Source organism: Petaurus breviceps, unplaced genomic scaffold (genome assembly GCF_028583685.1).
Source record: "Petaurus breviceps papuanus isolate PSGF00001 unplaced genomic scaffold, PetGlider_PUasm1.0 176, whole genome shotgun sequence".
NCBI lineage: Eukaryota > Metazoa > Chordata > Mammalia > Diprotodontia > Petauridae > Petaurus > Petaurus breviceps.
In genome coordinates this window covers 3,641,717-3,661,301 of record NW_027185771.1, presented here as the reverse complement: position 1 = coordinate 3,661,301, position 19,585 = coordinate 3,641,717, and the positions used below count along the sequence as shown (strand labels likewise).

Genomic DNA, 19,585 nt, shown 5'->3' with positions numbered 1-19,585 from the left:
GCAGGTGGCCGCATTTGTAGGTCTGGGATTCAAGGGTGGCTCCCCTGATTCACATGCTCTCTTTCCTCCCCAAAAGGACTATGACATTACTCAGCTTCATAGGGGCCTGGATGCCCGACCAGAAGTGATCCTCAGGAATGACGTGGTACCCACCTTCATCCCACCCCCCCTGTACCGACCACGCCCAGCCAACCCAGATGAGATCGGCAATTTCATCATTGAGGTGAGGAAGGGTTTACCCCACGTCCCCAAGGTTGCCCATAAGATGAATGGGAACTCCTGTTTCTCTTCTTTTTTTCTCCCATATCTCCCCCACCATCCCCAACCCCCAGTTCCTCTCCCAGAGAGAATCAGATTTTTGAAAGGGGAGGGGAACAGTTCAGCCAAGCCCACCATTGTCTGCAGCCTTCCAGCTCTTCGAAGGGAGGATTCCTCCCTCCCTTTTAAGGGGACGTGTCCACATCTGAAGCTATGTGACCCTTGCAGGCAGACATAGTGTGAAGAACCCAGCGTACTTTGCCAGCTTGCTGAGGCTTGTTGTCTGCTGTCTGGTTTTAGCTCTAGCATGGGTCAGTTAATATGGAAAAAGCTCAGTGATGGATGTGCTCCAAAGGAGACAGCCTCGGGTGAGAGCCCCATATGCCCCCATTCTTATCCTGCCTTTGCTGTCCCTCTCAGCTTCCTAGCACAATGGATTTGGAGTCAAGAGGATTGGGTTTGAATCCTGGTTCTCATTGCCACCTGTGGGACACTGGGTCTCTGCATCTCAGTTTCTTCATCCACAAAATGAGGCGTTTTGGGCTGGGTGACTGGAGGTCACTTTTACATCCGTAGGATCTTTGCCACTCCAGTTTTCCAATTTTTGCAAAGTAGAGCCTTTAATCTTTGTTACATGGAACAAGTAGGGAGCCAGGATGTCAAGGTGAGAAAATGGCTGGACTCTTGACCTTCTGAGAGGATGTGGTTCACAACCTGTGTGCTACTAGGAGGCAGGAGACCCCATGGGAATGCTGGCAGCCCTTCTCTCCAGGTGCACCTAACTCTTGTTCTGGGGGGGCGCCTGCCTCAGGACCTCAGCTTGGTTCCTACTAAGTAACATTCTTTCATCCCAACTCAACTGTACACATACCTATGGGAGGAAAGAAAACAGCCAATGTCATTTGAAAAAAGGCTTTAAGGAGGCTTAAAAGCTTTTTCAGTTAATCCTCTGTCTAAAGGGGAGCTTTCATTTGAACTTGTCCATGAAGGTAAATGGAGATGGAACATTCGATTCCTCCCAAACTAAAAGCATTAATTGGGCTCCCTATTATGACCCTGACATAAATTAAGAAGTCACTTTTCTCTGGCTCTTATCTGCTTTGACTCTCTCTTTCTCCGTCTCTCCCTCCTCTCCTTCCCTCACTCTCTCCCTTCCCCATGTCCGTCTGTCTGTCCCCCCATATATCATATGTATTACCCATTATAATATTATGCCATCATACTAGAATACATACTATTATATTTTTGTATTTGGTTAGTTTGACTTTCTAGGTATCATAGGCACAATCAATCTAGGAAGAAGGGGAGTGGGGGGGGGAGATCTTTTCCTTACCGAGTTGATACACAGTTTGAATAGACATTCTCCAGGCAATGGGCAGATGACTTCTCAGGTTCCTCCTGCTCTAAACCCTAGGATGCTCCCTGGGGGTTGGCTCTGCTGGGGACTGGCACAAGGCAGAGTCTGCCTCTAGTGTGCCCATGGTTGGGGCCAGTGACCCAGGTGCGCTAACTTTCCGGATGCTCTGTGTTCTACAGAACCTGAAGGCGGCCAACAGTGACCCCACAGCCCCACCCTACGACTCCCTGCTGGTGTTTGACTATGAAGGAAGCGGTTCGGATGCAGCCTCCCTGAGCTCTCTGACATCTTCCAACTCGGACCAGAACCAGGATTACGACTATCTGAACGAGTGGGGCAGTCGATTTAAGAAGCTAGCTGACATGTATGGCGGAGGGGAGGAAGACTAGCAAGGGCCTTCGTGCCCTGGACAGAGCTCATTTCTTGCTCTCTGGGCCCCACTCCCAGGAGCAGGTAGCTGTACCTCAGAGATAACGTGACTCCTCTGCCCCGACAGCAGACCTCAATGTGTCATGAGGCCTGAGATCAGGGGTCAAGCCTCCTGAACTTATCAAGAAAGTGACTTTAATGTGAGTGCTTTCCTCACTTCGAAATCTGATGGAAATCCAGTTTTGACCCAGGACAGTCTAGACTGCAGATCTGCCTCAACACAAGGAAGGAGAAATGGTGGAGTGGGCTGGAATTCTCCTTTCAGTCTATAGATAATGGACACCCTGTCTACCGTCAATCCCCCCCACCCCAGTCCCCAGTTGCCTCCTGGCCATTTATCCAGTGCCTGTTTCCACTAGAAATGGTCTCTCCCCTTTCTGTTTTGTGCCATGTTTGGAGACAGCAGCCAAAGAGCGGCCAGAGAGAGGCAGGTGTCTCCAGTTCTTTCAGTTTCTTTCTGCATTTAGAGACAGGGGATGGAGCCCAGAAGATGAGATCATCCCTGTCATGTAGCCACAGGAGGTTTTGTTTGTTTTTTCTCCAAAACAATGACAATTTTTTTATATAGAATACCCATAGGTTACTTTTGTGTTTTTTTAAATATCTGTGTGTGTGTGTGAAGTAGGTGAAGGATCGTGTTCAGTGCTGACCATCGTGTAAACATAGCAAGGTTTTTTATTAAAGAAACTTAACAAAAAGGATGGAAGTAGAATCTTCCAACAGGAACTTCTCCTTTTCTTTCTCTGTCCACGAAGTCCAGAGGGGAAGTGAGAGTCTAAGCAAGTGATTCTTTTTTTCTCCTGCAGGTTTGAGAGGATCTTCTAGCTCTAAAGTGTTTACAAAGTTTTGTTTACAAATGTTTGCAAAGCACTTTCCTCACTATAACCCGGAGACTGATGATATTGCTTATCCCCCTTCTGTTTGCTGTTAATTGATCCGCCTGGAATATATTGTTCATGGGGTTTTCTTGGCAAAGATACTGGAGTGATTTGCCATTTTCCTCTCCAGTGAATTAATGCAAACAGGGTAAGTGACTTGCCCAGGGGTCACACAGCTAGTAAGTGTCTGAGGCTGAATTTGAACTCTGGTCTTTCTGACTCTAGGTTCAGGGCTTTATCCACTGAGCCACCTAGCTTGCCTCTGTTCCCCTTCTACAGGTAAGGAAACTGAGGCTTAGTTAAAAGACTTATTAATAAGGATTAACCAAGACTCAAACCCAAGTTCCTTAACTTGTCTCAGGGTTTCTGTTAACTCATTGGTAAAATCAGGGGAGGACTTGTTCAAGATGTTAATATTTAATAACTAATGTTACCATAGATTTTTACAATACATTATCATTTTATTTCTGCATCTGATCCTTACAACAGAGAGTGGACTAGGAAGAAAGAGTACTGACTCTGGATTCAGGGAACATGGGTTCAGATCTTGATTCTGATGGTTTTTACTGCCTTGGTGACCCTGGGGAAGTCACTTAGCATCCCTTAGCCATAGTTTTGTTATCTGCAAAAAGAAGACCTGGGCTTGCTGGCTTCCAAGGTGAGGTCCCTTCCAGCTCAAAATCTGTGGCCCTATGTACATAGCCCCCATCCTGTGAGACTAGACACCATTGATTTTTCCCTTTTCTACAGGTGAGGAAACTGAGGCTCAGCCATGTACGTAGGGTCACAGTTGTGAGTGTTTGAGGCAGGATTTGAATCCTGACCCATAAATCCACGCTGCCTCATTCATTTCTTGGCCTCTGAACCTCAGAAATTCACTGACTTGGGTATTTTTGGTTTTGTTTTGGAGGGGGTGGATGGGTGTTGGGTTGCAATGGGAGGGGGGTGGAGAAACATCTTTTGGGTTATTGTATTCTGGCTCCTTCAACGTGAGGAGGAGCTAGGGCTGCCCCGAACCCCCACTCCACCCTAATATATTCTTCCAGTGTCTTACTCCACCACCTATTGGCCTCTTGGCACCAGAGTATTCCTGATAAGACTCAATTCCTGGAAATCCCCCCCACCCCTCCTGATAAGATTAGGAAGGGATTAGGTGTCTTTTCTGAGAATTTCTGGGGCATCTACACAATGACAAAAAGTCCCAGCTCTTTTCACAGTCTTTTCACACCTTCATCCCCTTATCTTGGGCTCTTTCCTCCCCTTTCCACAAACCCAAGCAAAGGAAGAAACTCTATCTTCCCTTGTACAAACCTGACACTCAGTAACTTGAGTTCCAAGTCTGGAGGAGATAAGGAAAACCTCAGCTATGGTTGAAGCTGGCCTTCCAGCTTCATAGGGTGTTTGAGGGTGGGGGCCAGGGCAGATGCAAATCTGATTTTCTGTGGATTGCTCTGAGAAGGAACCAAAATGAAACGCCTGCTATGTGCTAGGTCTTGAGCTCAATGAACTAAATCCAGCTTTGTTCTGGATTGTGGTACCCAGAATTTAGGTGGGATTTGACCCAGGGCTTTGGTGTTGAGATACGGAAGCCCCCTAGAGTGGGGAAAGGGGACTGGGCTACATGGGAGTACAAAACCTAGGTTCTGGTCCTGCTTCTAAGGTAGGATCTCCAACAACTCCCCCCTTCCCACCTCAGAATCTGTTATGGTTTGGTTCTGGAACTGTGTCTGAGGCCTAGCTCTGCCCTTTCCAAGCTGTGGCTGAGCCTCAGTTTCCTCACTTGCAAAATGAGGATAATAGTTCGTGATACCTACTTCATGGGGTAGTTGTGAGATGTGTGCTTTGTCCAAGAAAAAGCCCTATAAACCCATATAGGACAGCTGGATGGCACAATGGAGAGAGTGCTGGGCCTGAAGTCAGGGAGACCTGAGTTCAAATCTAGACTCAGATACTAGCTGTGTGACCCTGGGCAAGTCATTTTACTCTGTTTTCCTCAGTTTCCTTATTTGTAAAATGTGCCAGAGAAGGAAGTGGCAAACCATTCCAGTATCTTTGCCAAGAAAACCCCAAATGGAGTCACAAAGAATCAGACACAAGGGAAACAACTGAACAAATAAATGTGTGTGTGTGTGTGTGTGTATATATATATATATAGATGTGTGTGTATATATATATATAGATGTGTGTGTATATATGTCTATATACACACACAAATACACGCATCGATACAACATACAAGGGGAAGATGTATTGGGGAGGGGCAATCTTAGTTCTGTGTTCCCCAAACTTAATTCAATCACAGAACACTTCAAAGATTGTGTGCCCTAATGTGGAGGGTCTTCCCTCAGGGTGAAGCCAGAAGGGAGGGTAAGGGAAATTTTGGAGCAATGTCATGGTAGGTGATTTTTATTCTGAAAAATTGCCATGTATTGTAGGGGGGACTGTGGAACGCTTGCTGTAACATGCAGAATTTTAATTGAATGATAGGTTGAAGCCTACTCTACCATTGCCATCAACACTTGGGTCACTTGCATTGTGAGTCATTCCTACATGGTGTTTCATGATTCCCGGCTTGATGAATGATTCTGTTCTACAAAGTGCTCTTTGGCATTGGAAAAGCCCCAAACAATTTCCCAAGTGGGACCCAATTGTCAGACACTACCCCCCTTCAATTTTGGGCCCCTTTCCTTGTTTTGTTTTTTTGGAGGGGGGAAAGCTGGGCAATTAAGTGACTTGCCCAAGGTCACACAGCTACTAAGTGTGTCAACTGTCTGAGGCAGGATTTGAACTTGGGTCCTGACTCCAGGGTCGGTGCTCTATTCACTGTGCCACTTAGCCACCCATCTTTGTTAATCTACAGTCGAATCCAGGACTTACGGGCCAGCTCAACGGGCTGCCCATCTAACTTCATATCATCTGACCAACAGGTATTTTTAAAACTACTCATTTCCCTTTGGATGGTTATATCAAATTGACCCATGAGATAGATAATGCAAAACAGGGTTTGAATGATGTTTTATTTATTTTGGGGAGGAACATTTTGTTTCAATAGGACACTTCCAAACCAACACCCACAAAACAACCTGCTTCACCAAAGTCCCTCTGAAAACAGGCAAAATCTTTTGGAGGGTGGTTTAATATAAGCACATCATAGCGGCTGCTAGGTGGCACTATAGATAGTCAGGAAGACTCATCTTCCCGAGTTCAAGTGTGACCTCAGATGAGTCCTAGCTGTGTGACCCTGGGCAAGTCACTTGACCCAGTTCACCTCAGTTTCCTCATTTTCAAAATGAACTAAAGCTAGGAACTGGCAAGCCACTCCAGTATTTCTGACAAGAAAACCCCCAGATGGGGTCTCAAAGATTTGGACATATTGAAAATTACTAAACAACAAGTGGCTGGCTTCAAAGACCTGGAATCAAATCTCCCTTTGCCACACACTGACTTTGTGACCTTGGGTAAATCACTTAACCTCTCAGGGCTCTATTCTTTATAAATTGCTGAGAAGGTGCCAAAAGTTTCATCTTTTGGGAGTTAGGTCCAGACTCTATTCCTCTATCCCTGTCCCATAAAACATGCTGAGAGAAACCACTGCACAACAATGGATTTCAGACCCAAAGCTGTATAGGAGTAGATGGTTATGAATGTTTATCTCTGAGCAACCCTACTTAAAAAAAAAATCATTTAAACAATTTTATGGATATCTTTTTTTTTTTAACACCACAATCATTTTCCAACAAACCCATCCCAAACCCCCACACAGAGCTCTCCCTAGCAACAATTAGTTAAATAAAAGTCACGCCTTTTAGGGTAAAGCAACATCCCACACCCTTAGTCCCCTGCTTCTTTCCTGAGATGGGAAGTGTTTTCCCTCCCCTGATGAACAACTATTTAGCAAAGTGTTACAGAATGTAACAAAAATTGGCCTTAACTAAGACTTTTGGGACACTCTGTATTTGGGCCAGAGGGAAAGGGGTCTAGGAAATAAGTGGTTCAAACAGGATTTTCTCTCTTTAGATTGGTGCATCCCCCTTGCTGAGAACCCCTTCCTGTTCAGTGAGGGACAGCTCCCCTTCACCTGCCATGTCCCACACTCCACCACCACAATGCACCAGGTATTATACTTCCCAACTGCCTAGGAAGGGGCGCATTAAGGGGAGAGTCGCTGGGAAAACATTTTTTCTTTGCTACTTTCTCAGCCTCCACAAGGATTTACATCGGCAGTGGTCCAAAGTACTGTGTTTCTCTACCCACATAAACAGATTATGGCCTAATATCTAGAAATTCTAGAAAGTGGGAAACTTTCTGCCCCTTCTATTTGCTGGTTTCAGAAACTCCATTCAGCACCCAACCTAGAAGCTTAATTAGCTCCTCCTTGGCTTAAAAACAAACCAAAAAAAAGGGGAGCAACGCCCTCCCCATCCAGTCCCACCTCCTAACTCCCCTTTCTCATTCCTAGACTCTTTTTCCCAAAAAGAGTTTTCCCCACACACATTTGGGTTCTAAACATTTCAGCACCCAAGGCCCTCTTTTCTTTTCCTCCAACTCAAGTACAGTGCCCTGAGCCAGAGAATGCTTAATAAATTCCTTCTAAGAGAGCTGTCATGCCCTCCCTCAGTCTGACCAGTAGAGGGCAGAAGAGGGCAGCACCCAGGTAAGGGCTTAAGGAGAAAAGATCCCAGCATGTGAAAGCACATGTCCACGGGTGGTTTTGGGGAGTACTCAATGTCAATTTCTGTGTCCTTGGCGGAAGAGCATATATATATTTATTTTTACCAACTTCCAGATGAAATTGAGCATTTTCTTCAATTTATGTTATGCCTTTGACAACATCACTCTGAGAAGGTGTCCCAGAGGGGTCCAGGGCATCAAGAAGGTTAGGACCCCTCCCCTTGCATATTCATTTTACAAATAAAAACAGGGAAGGAATCACTAGCCTATTTCTCACCACCCTGTGGGTTTTTTTAGGAGAGGAAGGGAAAAGGAGAGGTGAGACCACAGTATATAAAAGATTCCCCCCTCCCCCACTCAGCACTAGTAGTTAGTTGTTCATGGGGGTTCCCAAAAGAGGCCCCAGAATCAGTCTGTGGACTTCTAGGTTTGAGGATTCTGCAACCTCTGCCCCAGTTCAGAAGTTGTGAAATCTGATCCCTTTCCCCTTGTTTATATTTGAAACTGGCTGCTTCTGAAACCCTGAAACCCAGCAACCTGGGCGTGTGGAGACCTGTAGCTGCACCTCCTTCAGGAAAGAAGTGGGGTGGGATTGGCAGGTAGTGCAGGATTTGGGGTGTTTGTGGAAGGAGTTATAGGGCTCACTTCTCTTCTAGACAGGTTCTGGGTGGAGGAGGGGGCTCCTACTCAAGTCCTGGGTCTTTGGTACTGTTTTGGAGACAGCAGCCCATACCTCTCCTGACCTGTGGCAGGCATGCCTGCAAAGAGATAGTCAGGGCACCCTCAACAATGACCATCTGGTGGCACAGGGGATAGAAGATTGGACCTGGAGATATGGGCTGTGTGACCCTGGTCAAGTCACTTAACCTCTGCCTCTGCTTTCTTATCTGTAAAATGGGGGAAATAATAGCACCTACTTCTCAAGGTTGTTATGAGGATCAAAAGAGATATTTGTAAAATATTTATTTTTTAAAGTAATTTATTCCCAATTACATGTAAAAACAATTTTTAACATTCATTTCTTTTAAATTTTGAGTTCAAATTCTCTCCCTCCATCCCTTGCCCCTACCCTCAGATGGTAAACAATTTGGTATAGGTTATACATGTGCAATCATGCAAAACATATTTCCATATTAGTCATGTTGTGAAAGAAAACAGACCAAGAAAAAAAAACACGAAAAAAATTAAGTGAAAAACAGTCTGCTTCAATCTGCATTCAGACTCCATAGTACTTTCTCTGGGGGTAGATGACATTTTCCATCATGAGTCCTTTGGAATTGTCTTGGATCATTTCATTGCTGAAAAGAGCTGTTAATCCCAGTTGACCATTGTACAATATTGCTGTTACTGTGGACAGTGTTCTCCTGGTTCTGCTCACTTTGAATCAATTCATGTAAATCTCATGTAAAATGTTAGTCTATATCTAGTTTCTGCCATACTGTTTTCCAGTTTTCCCAGCAGTTTTTATCAAATACTGAGTTCTTGTCCCAGAATCGTATTTAGTATGGTGTCTGACACTTAGTATATGCTACAGAAATGCTGGCAGTTATTATTATTATTATTATTAAATTTCCTTCAGCCAAGTCTTATGAAGTAGGAAGAACACTGTGTATTTGTAGTCAGAGAATCTGGATTTGAATTCTGATCCTGCTAATTAGTACTTGGTGGTTACTCTCGGTTTCATCAGTGATAAAATGAGGAACTTGAATGAGATAATCTCTAAAATAGCTTCTCTTGCTAATTTCTCCCTTCCCCAACCTTGCTTTCCAGCTCCCCTTTATGTGTGGCCTTCCCTTATTACAATGAAAAAAAGTGAGAGCAGGGACTATCTCTTATGTTTGGATCAACCGATAAAAACTCATTAATTGACATTTATTATTAAGTGTTCCAGGGACTGGGCTAAGTGCTGATGATACCAAAAGAGGCAGAAGACAGTCCCTGCCCTCAAACACAGACAAAGCAAGTTATTTCCAGGGTAGGTAAATGATAACAACAACAGTTAACATTTATATAGTGCCACTATGTGCCAGGTGCTACGCTAAATGTTTTACAATTATCTCCTTTGATCCTCACAACTCCATTTTACAGATTGGGAAACTGAGGCAAACAGCAGCTAAGTGACTGCTTGCCCAGGGTTATGCAGCTAGTAAGTGTGTGAGGTCACATTTGAACTCAGGTCTTCTTGACTTCAGACCCAGGGCTCTAACCATTGCACCACCTAGCAGAGAGAAGGTACTAGAATTAAGACAATGCTCTATTTATGAATTTAATGCCGGAATAGACCTTAGAGGTCATTTAGTCCTACCCTTTCATTTTACAGATGAGGAAACTGAAGGCCAAAGATGTTAATTAAGCCCAAAGTACCACAGGTATTTAAGAGACAGAGGCAAGTTACCTCTGGAGGGCCCCCGTCCCCTTTAGGAATTTGGCTATCATTAGTTCACCTACAGACCTGCAGCCCCTCCCTCTCCACAAGATATTCCAACCTAGACCAAATGCCTTTTACAACACTTCCTCCCCAGACGGAGCTGGGGCAGAATTGAATTGGATAGGGATTGGAGGGTCAATCACTTTCCAAACCCCACTATAACTAGGAAAGTCACAGCGCTCTTCCAATGACCTCTGCCTAGACCAGCATATATTTAACAGTCTGGTACCACCCTACCTTTTCAGCCTTATCTCCCATTACTCCCCACCAAGTACAAGTCCAGCATGGGAGTGCTACTGTGGATAATTTAAGGACAATCAAAAAATTCATGATGGGAGGAGAGAGGGCATGATGTGTAGGCAGCAGCCTGTCAAGAAATAAATGAAAAGGCATTTATTTAGCATTTATTACATATCAGGATCCCCGTTAGGCATTTAGGATAAAGATATGGAAATGAGAATCCCTGCCTTCACAGGAGATGACCCATTTAGGAGAATGGTGGCCAGTGAAGGGAGTCTTTCTCTGGGGAGTCACAGAATTGATGGGTGGAACCATTGGGAAATTGACAATCATGCCTTCCTTCCCTATCATCCCTTTCCTAGTATTAGGACAATGTTCTTTCTTATTATTGTTTTCCATTGTTTTTTATTCTTTATATATTATGTTTTTTTTACATTGCCTAAATTTTTGCTGTTATCTATCCCCTCCTCCCCAGGCCATCCCATATAACAAAGTGTTTTTAAAAAGAAAAAGGTCAAGAAAACCCATCAACATGTTGAAAAAAATTTGAAAATATATGCAGTACTCTATACTTATGGCTCTTTCACTTCTGCAAAGTAGTGGGGGGAAGGTCTTCTCATATCTCTTTTGGGTTAATACTTGTTCCTGGTAATTTTGTAACATTCATTTTTACTGTTTTGTGGTGGTTGTGCCTTTACATTGATGTCATTCTGTATGCTGTTTTTTGTCTCTGTCTTAATTTTGCATCTGTTATTGCTTTCTATGCTTCTCTGTATGTGCCATGTTCTTTTCTCATAGCACAATAATATTCCATTATATTTGTGTACCACAATTTCCCAAATAATGGGCATCTACTTTGTTTCTACTTCTCAGACCCAAAAAAAATTCAGCTATAAATATTTTGATGTATTGCGAGGACTTTCTTTTTATTTCTTGGGGCATGTACCTATTTTAGTCACTTGATTTGTTTTCCAGAATGGTTATACTAATTCACAGGACTACATAAGTGTGCCTTTCTTCCCACATCCCCTCCAACATTAACCATTCCCATCTTTTGTCATCTTTGCCAATGTCATGCTCTTTCAAGAAACAATGGTAATAACAATGACTGTAACAATAATATCAGCATTTACAGAATTCCTTAAGATTTGCAAAGGGCTTTACAAATATTATCTCATTTTATTCTTATAAAAACTTGGGTGCTATTATTATCCTTATTTTGCAGATAAGGAAAATGAGAGAGTTTAAGTGACTTGAGCCTGCATTTGGCTTTAGGTCTTCCTTACCCAAGACCAGCATTCTATATAATCCTGATACCTAACTACCTACAATGGTAGTATATGGTTACCATTCCTAGAGGAAGAAACAAGAAGAGAGATAGTTAAGGGAATAAATAAGTGGGATAAATAGTTAGATATCCCAAGATGTCCAGAGTGGATAGATGTAAAGACTGGTCTGGGCCAGGTAGCAGCTAGCTAAAAAAAAAGTCTATTATGTGAGTTTACACTTACCCAGTCATCAGCTCAGCCTCAGGGCAGAGTTCCAAAACTGAGTGGGTTAACTAACTTGGGAGGGAAGGGTGGGTGAGTGGCAGGCAGATAACTAAATGTTTAAGTTGTCCAGAGGTAGAAGGATGTGGTTTACAAGATATCATCTTGGGAAATGTATGATCAGATGAGGTTGGCCAACCATGTCGCCAAGACTGTGGCACAACATTCATGAGCTACCTTGCACCCAAGGAACATTTTGGGGTGGGTTGTTTTTTTTTAAATCTACTGGAAAATCTACAGAACATTGGCCAGATCTTCCAGATCTTCTATGGACTTATGTGGGCAAGCTGCATATAGACAGATACTGAAACATAAGATTGAGCCTCTCCCCACCAACAATAATAAATAATAGTTGAACACTTTATTTATTTCTTTATATAAAGCCCTTTATTCTTACATGAGCTCACTGTATCCTAACAACCCTATAAGTTAGAAGCTACAGTGATTAATTACCCTCATTTTACACATGATTCAGAGGAATTAAGTAACTTGGCCATAGGTATGACAGATAAGGGTAGAGGGGGATTTAAACCCAGGTTTCTCCTGAGTCAACAACTTTTTCTATTAGATGATAGAGCCTCTAATTTAATAGAGAAAACAAAAATAAAGCTTATGAAAGAAGGGCAAAATTATGTGGTTTTGACCCTTAAGGCAACCAGCACAGAGTAGGGCATGGGGGCGGAAAGGGAGAGATTTTAATGTGTAGTGAACTACAGACAGATCACATAAAAGGCTGGAGGGGTACTGAAGAACATGACCAACTCTTGCTACCTTGTCATCTTTGTTGTTCAGTCACGTCTTCATGGGGTCTCCAAAGGGGTCTTCATGACCCCTTTTGGGGTTTTCTTGGCAAAGATACTAGAGTGGTTTGCCATTTTCTTCTCTAGTTCATTTTACACATGAGGAAATTGAGGCAAACAGGGTTAAGTGACTTGCCCAGGGTCATGCAGCTAGTAAATCTGAGGCCTGATTTGAACTCAGGTCTTCTTGAATCCAGGTCTAGCACTCTATTTGCTGAACCACCTAGCTACCCTCCCTATCTAAGGGCTTCTATTCTGTCCCTCACTCCAAACCATCCTTCACACCACTGCCAATGCCAATCCATTTTCCTTATGCACAGGTATTCCTCTGCCCCAAACCCTTTAATAAGTCTGAGTTGCTTGCTGAGTCAAATTCAAACTCCTTTGTCAGGCATCTAAGACCTCTCCCTCCATAATGTGGAGCCACATTACCTTTGCAGTGCTATTTTGCATTCTTTCCCTTCAGGTGCTCCACAATCTAGCAAAACTGGAATATTCATCATCTTCTCTCCTTTCCATCCCACACCCAGGTGTCTAGTACCTTCCCACCTCTGGTGCCTTTGGATCTCTATCTGAAATGCTTTCTCCCTTCCTCACCTGGCTTACAGAATTCCTGTTTGTCCTTCAAAGCCTGGTTGCAAAGCAGCTGGCATTCTGTTATTTCTTCCTTCTCCTTCCCCTCCCCTCCTCCTCCAAACTATCTTCCTCCTCATTACCTAACCCCTTAATTCACTGATTAGCTCCTATTTTCCAGACACATTTATACGACTATACTTAATGTCAACTGATATAATCACCTGTATATGGAACATATCCTTTGACTAGATTGCAAGTCTCATGAGGGCAGGGACAATCTTATCTGAATTATGTATCTCACAGCAGGCACTCAATACATGTTATAAGTTAGTTCTAGTCTGATCATTTTCTAGAGGAGGAAACTGAGGTAGTTAGGGAAGATTTTATGGAGGAGGTAGGACAAAAATGGGACTTTGAAGGATGGACAAGATGGCTAGGGGGAAAGGAGAAGAGGAATACCTAACAAATCAGAGATTCTTTTTTTTTTCCATTTTATTTTCTTGTAGTCTGAACATAACATATACCAAATAAAATGGGTGTGCATATGTGTGTGCACACACGTAGAGAGGGAGGGATTGTATATGAAAGTGCAAATTTCTATTATGTACAGCTTGGTTTTCTTTTTAAGTACATTATTCAATATATAACACTGTCCCGATTGTACTTTCTTTTTGTATTTTCTTTTTCATGGTGGGGAGGAGTGGTAGAGGGGGTATGTGATGGATGACCTACCCTTTCTCTTCTTCCCACCTCCTACAATGGAAAAACAAACAAACAAAAAAAAAGAAAAATGAATCACTTGTTACAAATAGCCACAGTCAACCAGCAATAACATTACCAGGTCTATATTCCAAAAAGATCATAGAGGAAAAGGACTCAAATGTGCAAGATTATTGTTAGCAGCTCTTTTCGTGGTGGAAAAGAAATGGAAATTGAGAGGGTACCCATCAATTGGGGAAGAACGAGACAAGTAATGGTATCTGGATGTGTTGGGATACTATTGTGCTGTAAGAAATAATGAAGGTGATAATTTCAGAAAAATTGGGGAAGACTTGGATGAACTGATGCAAAATGCAGTGAGCAGAACCAGGAGAACAACTTACACAGTAACTGCAATACTGGAAAGACAGTCAACTCTGAAAGACTTGGGAACTCTGATCAACACAATGATGAATTGTGATTTACCGTAATTCCAAGTCTCTTTCTCTCTCCCTACACGCATGTGTGTATATGTACATATGCATATATGGCATGGCTAATGTAGGAATTTGTTTGGACATATTTGTAATAAATTTTGTTTTTCTTGCTTTCTTGATGGGTGGGAAAAGAGAAGAGAATTTGGACTTGAAAATTAAATAAAATTGAATTAAACATTTAAAAAATATATTTCCACATTGGCTTTGTCCAAAAAAACCTGTTTTATTTTGCTTCTCAGAGACTGTTAGCATCTGACATCTGAAAGGTCATGTAGTCCAACTTCCTGAGTTTATTGATGAGGAAACAGGGGAAAGATTATTTAGAAACTTCTTTAGAAACTCCTCTTGCCACACCTGGAAAAAGAACATGATGATGATGACAATGATGATGATTGATGATGACAATGATGGTGAAGAAGAAGAAGAGGAGGAAGACAAGGAAGAAGAGGAGGAGGAAGAGGAAGAAGGAGAAGAGGAAGAGGAAGAAGAAGAAGCAGAAGCAGTCATTACTGGATCTGATCCCACTGCTGATTTGCACTGAAGCTTTGACCTGTTCTACTTCCATCCTGGGCTGTGTTGCCTCTCCTTAGGCAGTCTGCTGGCCCTCTACCCACAAGGGCTCACCACGTTGGTGCTAGATTTAATGCAGAAACCCAGTTTTAGTTGCGGCTCCGAATTCCCCAGCTCAAGTGACCTGCCAGCCTCAGCCTCCTTCCCTAGCAGGGGACGTTGCAGACATGCACCCAACCTTCTTCCTTGGGTGCTCTTAACGATGTTCATTGGGAAAACCCCAAAGAAACCTTCTGATCGAAGGAGAAAGCAGATATAGGATGTGGGTTCTCCTCACTGACTTGGGAGCAGCCACTTCCATGCCAAAGGATCATCTCCTCCTCTTCTTAAGCCTTTCTTCTCCTAACCCTCTTCAGCTAGGGGCAACAGGAGGGATAGGATCCCTTCCTTTCTCTGATGGAGGAGCTCCAGTTCCAGTGAACATCTGGGAACAAGGCACCTGCTTGGCCCCAAGTGCCAGGTCCCGTCCATCCTTCCCTCTAGACTCTTTACAAAAGCACTTTGCTTTGTATAACTAATGCAATTCAAATGTTTTATTGGTGGTTAAAAAAAAAAAAAACATTTCTATCACTTCCAGCAACTCACTCTCTTCTTCCCAGAATCTTCTTTGTTAAAAAGGGAAGTATAAGGGGTGGCTAGGTGGCACAGTGAATAGAGCACCAGCCCTGGAGTCAGGAGGACCTGAGTTCAAATCTGGCCTCAGATACTTAACACAAAACTAGGCATGGGACCTTGGGCAAGTCACTTAAACCCCAACTGCCCTATCTTCCCCTTTTCAAAAATAAAAAAATAAAAATAAAAATGGAAGTATACTGGAAACCAAGATTGTAGAGTAGCAAGTTAACAGCCCTATTTCCCAACCACACCCCCCACACACAAATTTCTAGAAAAGGCACCAGACTAAATTCTGATCAGAAAATGCAAGAAAAAATCAACCTGAGTCATTTTTTTCCAGCTCAGTTCAGCACAGGGAGATAGGCAGAGAAGTGTGAGTGATAGAATCCTAATAAAACTGCCCCCAACCCCAATATTCTAACTTCCTTATGGACCCCCACTGAACAGTAGGCATGTCCTGATTTAACCACACAATCTGACTTTGGCCACCCCATAGGTCCCCAGACTCAATACAACCACTGCTCCTAACTAGCCACTGCCCCCAGATCCAATTCACATATTTAAACAGGTGTGTTCTTGTATACAACCACAATCACATCATCCATTTAGCCCAAGACAGGACAACAATACCCTAACTATCCGTCTTGACCAGACAGGACCACAATAGCTAGCCAATCAGAAAGCAGCACAACCAGGATGTTTGACAAATGAACCACAGAAGGGATCCCTCCCCAACCCCTCCTGCCTTTTTGATATCCATAATTTCTGTTATATAAATGCATCTTTACCCTATAAAAATCCATCTTGCTTTCTCTGAAATTGCTGGATCCTCTTGGAACCTAACCCACTTCTAAGGGGCATCAATCTTCAATAATGTCTGAATTTGGATTAGAGGCAGCCTGACTGAATTCTTTGAGACGGTGCCACCAAAACACACCATGAAACTGCAACAGTTTTTCGTGTCCCTGGGCGGGCAGAGTCCCAGCTCTCATCCCATGGGCCACAAGTGCCATGCAGAGTCCTATTCCAGAGCCCAGAGACTGAAAAGAAGGTCAAGGCTGAGCACTGGAGCAGGGAGATACGCCCAGAGGGGTCCTGAAATTGTGCCAGCTGTCTGTCACTCCTCCAAGCATTTTGGGGTCACAAATCCAGAACTGAGGAAGGGCAGTAGAAAGGAGCTGTGCGAACCCTAACTGTTTAATGAGTGAAGAACAAATGGGACAAACAGTAGCTGTGTGGCTCTGGCCCCCAGCAGAGCAAGAACTCAGTTCTGTGAAGCCCATGGTGAACCATCCAGGGCAGGAATCCCAGACCCAAGCAGGATGTGGATTCAGTAACTCTAAAGCCTCCCAGAAGTAGTCTGGTAGGTTGGTTGTTGTCCTTTCTTCTCAAAGAGGACCACAGTGACATCATATGTGGAGGTGTGTTCAGTCGTGGTCCATCAGACCAGTAAGAGCTCGGAAGGCTCTACACAGGTCGGGCACAAATAGTCCATATGAACACTTGGAGTGGAGACGTCTCTAAACTTGCACATCTCAACATTTCTTTTGAGCTACTGCAATTCTACCTTGCAGTTGTCTTCTGGAACAAGCCACTCTAGGTTTGTTCTGACCCAAACCTAGTTCAAGAACTTTCAGATGAGAAAACTGAAGCAAACAGTGTGTCTGAGGCCAGATTTGAACTCAGGAAGATGAGTCTTCCTGGCTCCAGGCCTGGCATTCTATCCACTGTGCTACCTAGTTGCTCTCCCCCTACTGATTATTTCCAATTTATCGTGTATATATCTTATTTGCACAGTTTTCGTGTGGTCTCCCTCACTAGACTGTAAAGTCCTTGAAAGCAGGAATAGTCTTTCACCTTCTTTGTAACCCTATGCATGTTACAAAAGAAACGATGAATATAAGGAACATAGAGAAGCATAGGAAGGCTTATATGCACTGATACAGTGTAAAGTAAGAAATAGAAAAACAACAATGATTACAATAATGTAAATAGAAAGAATTAAAAAATATATTTTTTGGTCTTTTTGGAGGGGGAAAGGCAGGTCAATTGGGGTTAAGTGGCTTGCCCAAGGTCACACAGCTATTAAGTTTTAAGTGTCTGAGGGAGGATTTGAATTCAGGTCCCTCTTGACTCCAGGACTGGTGCTCTATTCAGTGTGTCACCTAGCTGGAAAGAATTTTTAAAAACAAAACTTAATGCTGAATAATTATGAATAAGCCTTCTAAAGGGAGAAGAAATAAGAAAATGTACTTTCTTCCCTTCATCTCACCAGTACATATATGTACATAATTTTCAATAAAGTTTCAATAATGTTGGTTTAGTTTTCCTGTTTTTCCCTCCTTTCTTTTAAATTCTGTGTTTCAGGGATAGCTTGCTGGATAGAAGATGGAGAGGTTATATATTAAAAAAATTAATTGCACAACCAAATGGTATCAACAAAGACACAAGAAAGAAATAAAAAATAAAAAATACATGTAACTAAGGGCAGAAATGAATTGTGGCTAACAACTTATCACCCTTTAGCCCATCTGGTAGTGAGTGTCTTTAAAGGGAGCAATAACAGGCATTGTAATGGTAATGGGAATTTGAAGATCTTCTCTGCCCCTTAATAAGCCCAAGTGAATTTGAGAACCTTCCCTGATTTGAAAATATACTCTGTCCTATAACAGGCTGAATGTGGTCACATAGAGCCTATGGTGGGAGTTTGCTGAAGGGTGGAGAAAAGCCTAACAAGAGAAATTTGCTTAGGGGAGGCTTGTTTTAAGGCCCACACCTTGTTACTTTGTAATTAGACAGTGGGTCAGGAACTGTTGTGATGTTCTCTGACCCTGGAGAAGGCTATATATACCTCTAAGTCTAGGTTTTGCTTTGGGGCTCACTTTGGGAAGAGTTGTGTGATTTGGCTAGATGAGACTCTGGGCAGCCACTGAGCCCCCCTGGCTTTGAAAACCCAGATGCTGGTGCTTCTCTCTCTGGTAACTAACTGTACGTATGTGAAGGTCAGACAGCTAGAAGCCCTGTCTGTTGAATTGTGTTATTTTTTCTGTCTGTATTTTTTGTTTGCTTGTAACTTCTGTTTGTATTCTCTGAAGTTCAGGATAAATGCTATATGTTTGATTAAACTAAGATTATTAGCCCCTTTTGAAGTTGCTTTCCTTTAGAAAAGCAGATTAAAGAACCTGTGCTAGCAGCCATCCTGGGTATGCTATGGTGCTTGCTGCTACAGGCACATGGTCCATTACTGGAGCCAACTTAAGACCTTTCCAACAAGGACCAACTAAAGTCTATGGTCTTCTGCCACAGGTTTGGAGAAGCCAGTGCCATCTTCATTCCATGAAGTCTCCTAATAGCGCCTTAGCGGTGATATCTGCAGCAAGTGGAGAGACATTTGGATCCAACCAACGGTGATAAATCCTCTAGCTGAAGTTGTTGCAGCTTTGGAAAAAACCTATCTCTGTGGTGTGGCAATACCATTCAAAGAACCTGTAAGAGTTCATTAAGAGAATCTGGGAGGTTGTGGGTTCAGCAAATGGATGACCCACTTGTCAAAGATGTTCCAGGGACTCTTGTTCAAGGACACATTGGAGCTCAAGGGTCTTTGATTTACTTTCCCACTCTGAGATTGTTTAAATCTCATGGGTCAGAGGAGGGCAGAAGGAACACAACACAGTATTTAATTCCAGCTGAGTATTTATGTTTTTGCAATCCCCACCATGCCCTGGGCATAGATTCTTCTTTTTCCATGAGAGCGGATGCCGGGCCAGCTGGACAGGGAGTATCCCTTCATATCTGCAGGAATGAATACTTATTGAATTGAATTTGGACAAGACTGTGAACTTTTTTTCCTTCTGTCCAGCCTGAGAAGCCACCCTGAGATATCAGCATTTCAGGTTCCACCCTCCTGCATAGAAATTTACATTTCTATTCAGGTTTATAGACTACTCTAAACATATTTGGTTTGATCCTCATGGTAACCTAGTGAAGTAGGGTTGTATAGTTAGTCAACAAGTATTG

General features: G+C 43.0%; 2 protein-coding genes across 2 annotated transcripts in view; both read left to right on the top strand.

Moving 5' to 3' along the window:
- Positions 1–6,614, top strand: part of CDH3 (cadherin 3) — a 51,060-nt gene extending 44,446 nt beyond the window's left edge. The window contains 3 exon segments of the mRNA XM_069085498.1: positions 1–23; positions 25–223; positions 1,795–6,614. The exon segment at positions 1–23 is cut by the window's left edge and continues 62 nt beyond it. Of these exon segments, the coding sequence (XP_068941599.1) occupies positions 1–23; positions 25–223; positions 1,795–2,004 (432 nt within the window). The 3' untranslated portion in view covers positions 2,005–6,614.
- Positions 1–19,585, top strand: part of CDH1 (cadherin 1) — a 191,308-nt gene that overhangs the window by 80,626 nt on the left and 91,097 nt on the right. The window lies entirely within an intron of this gene.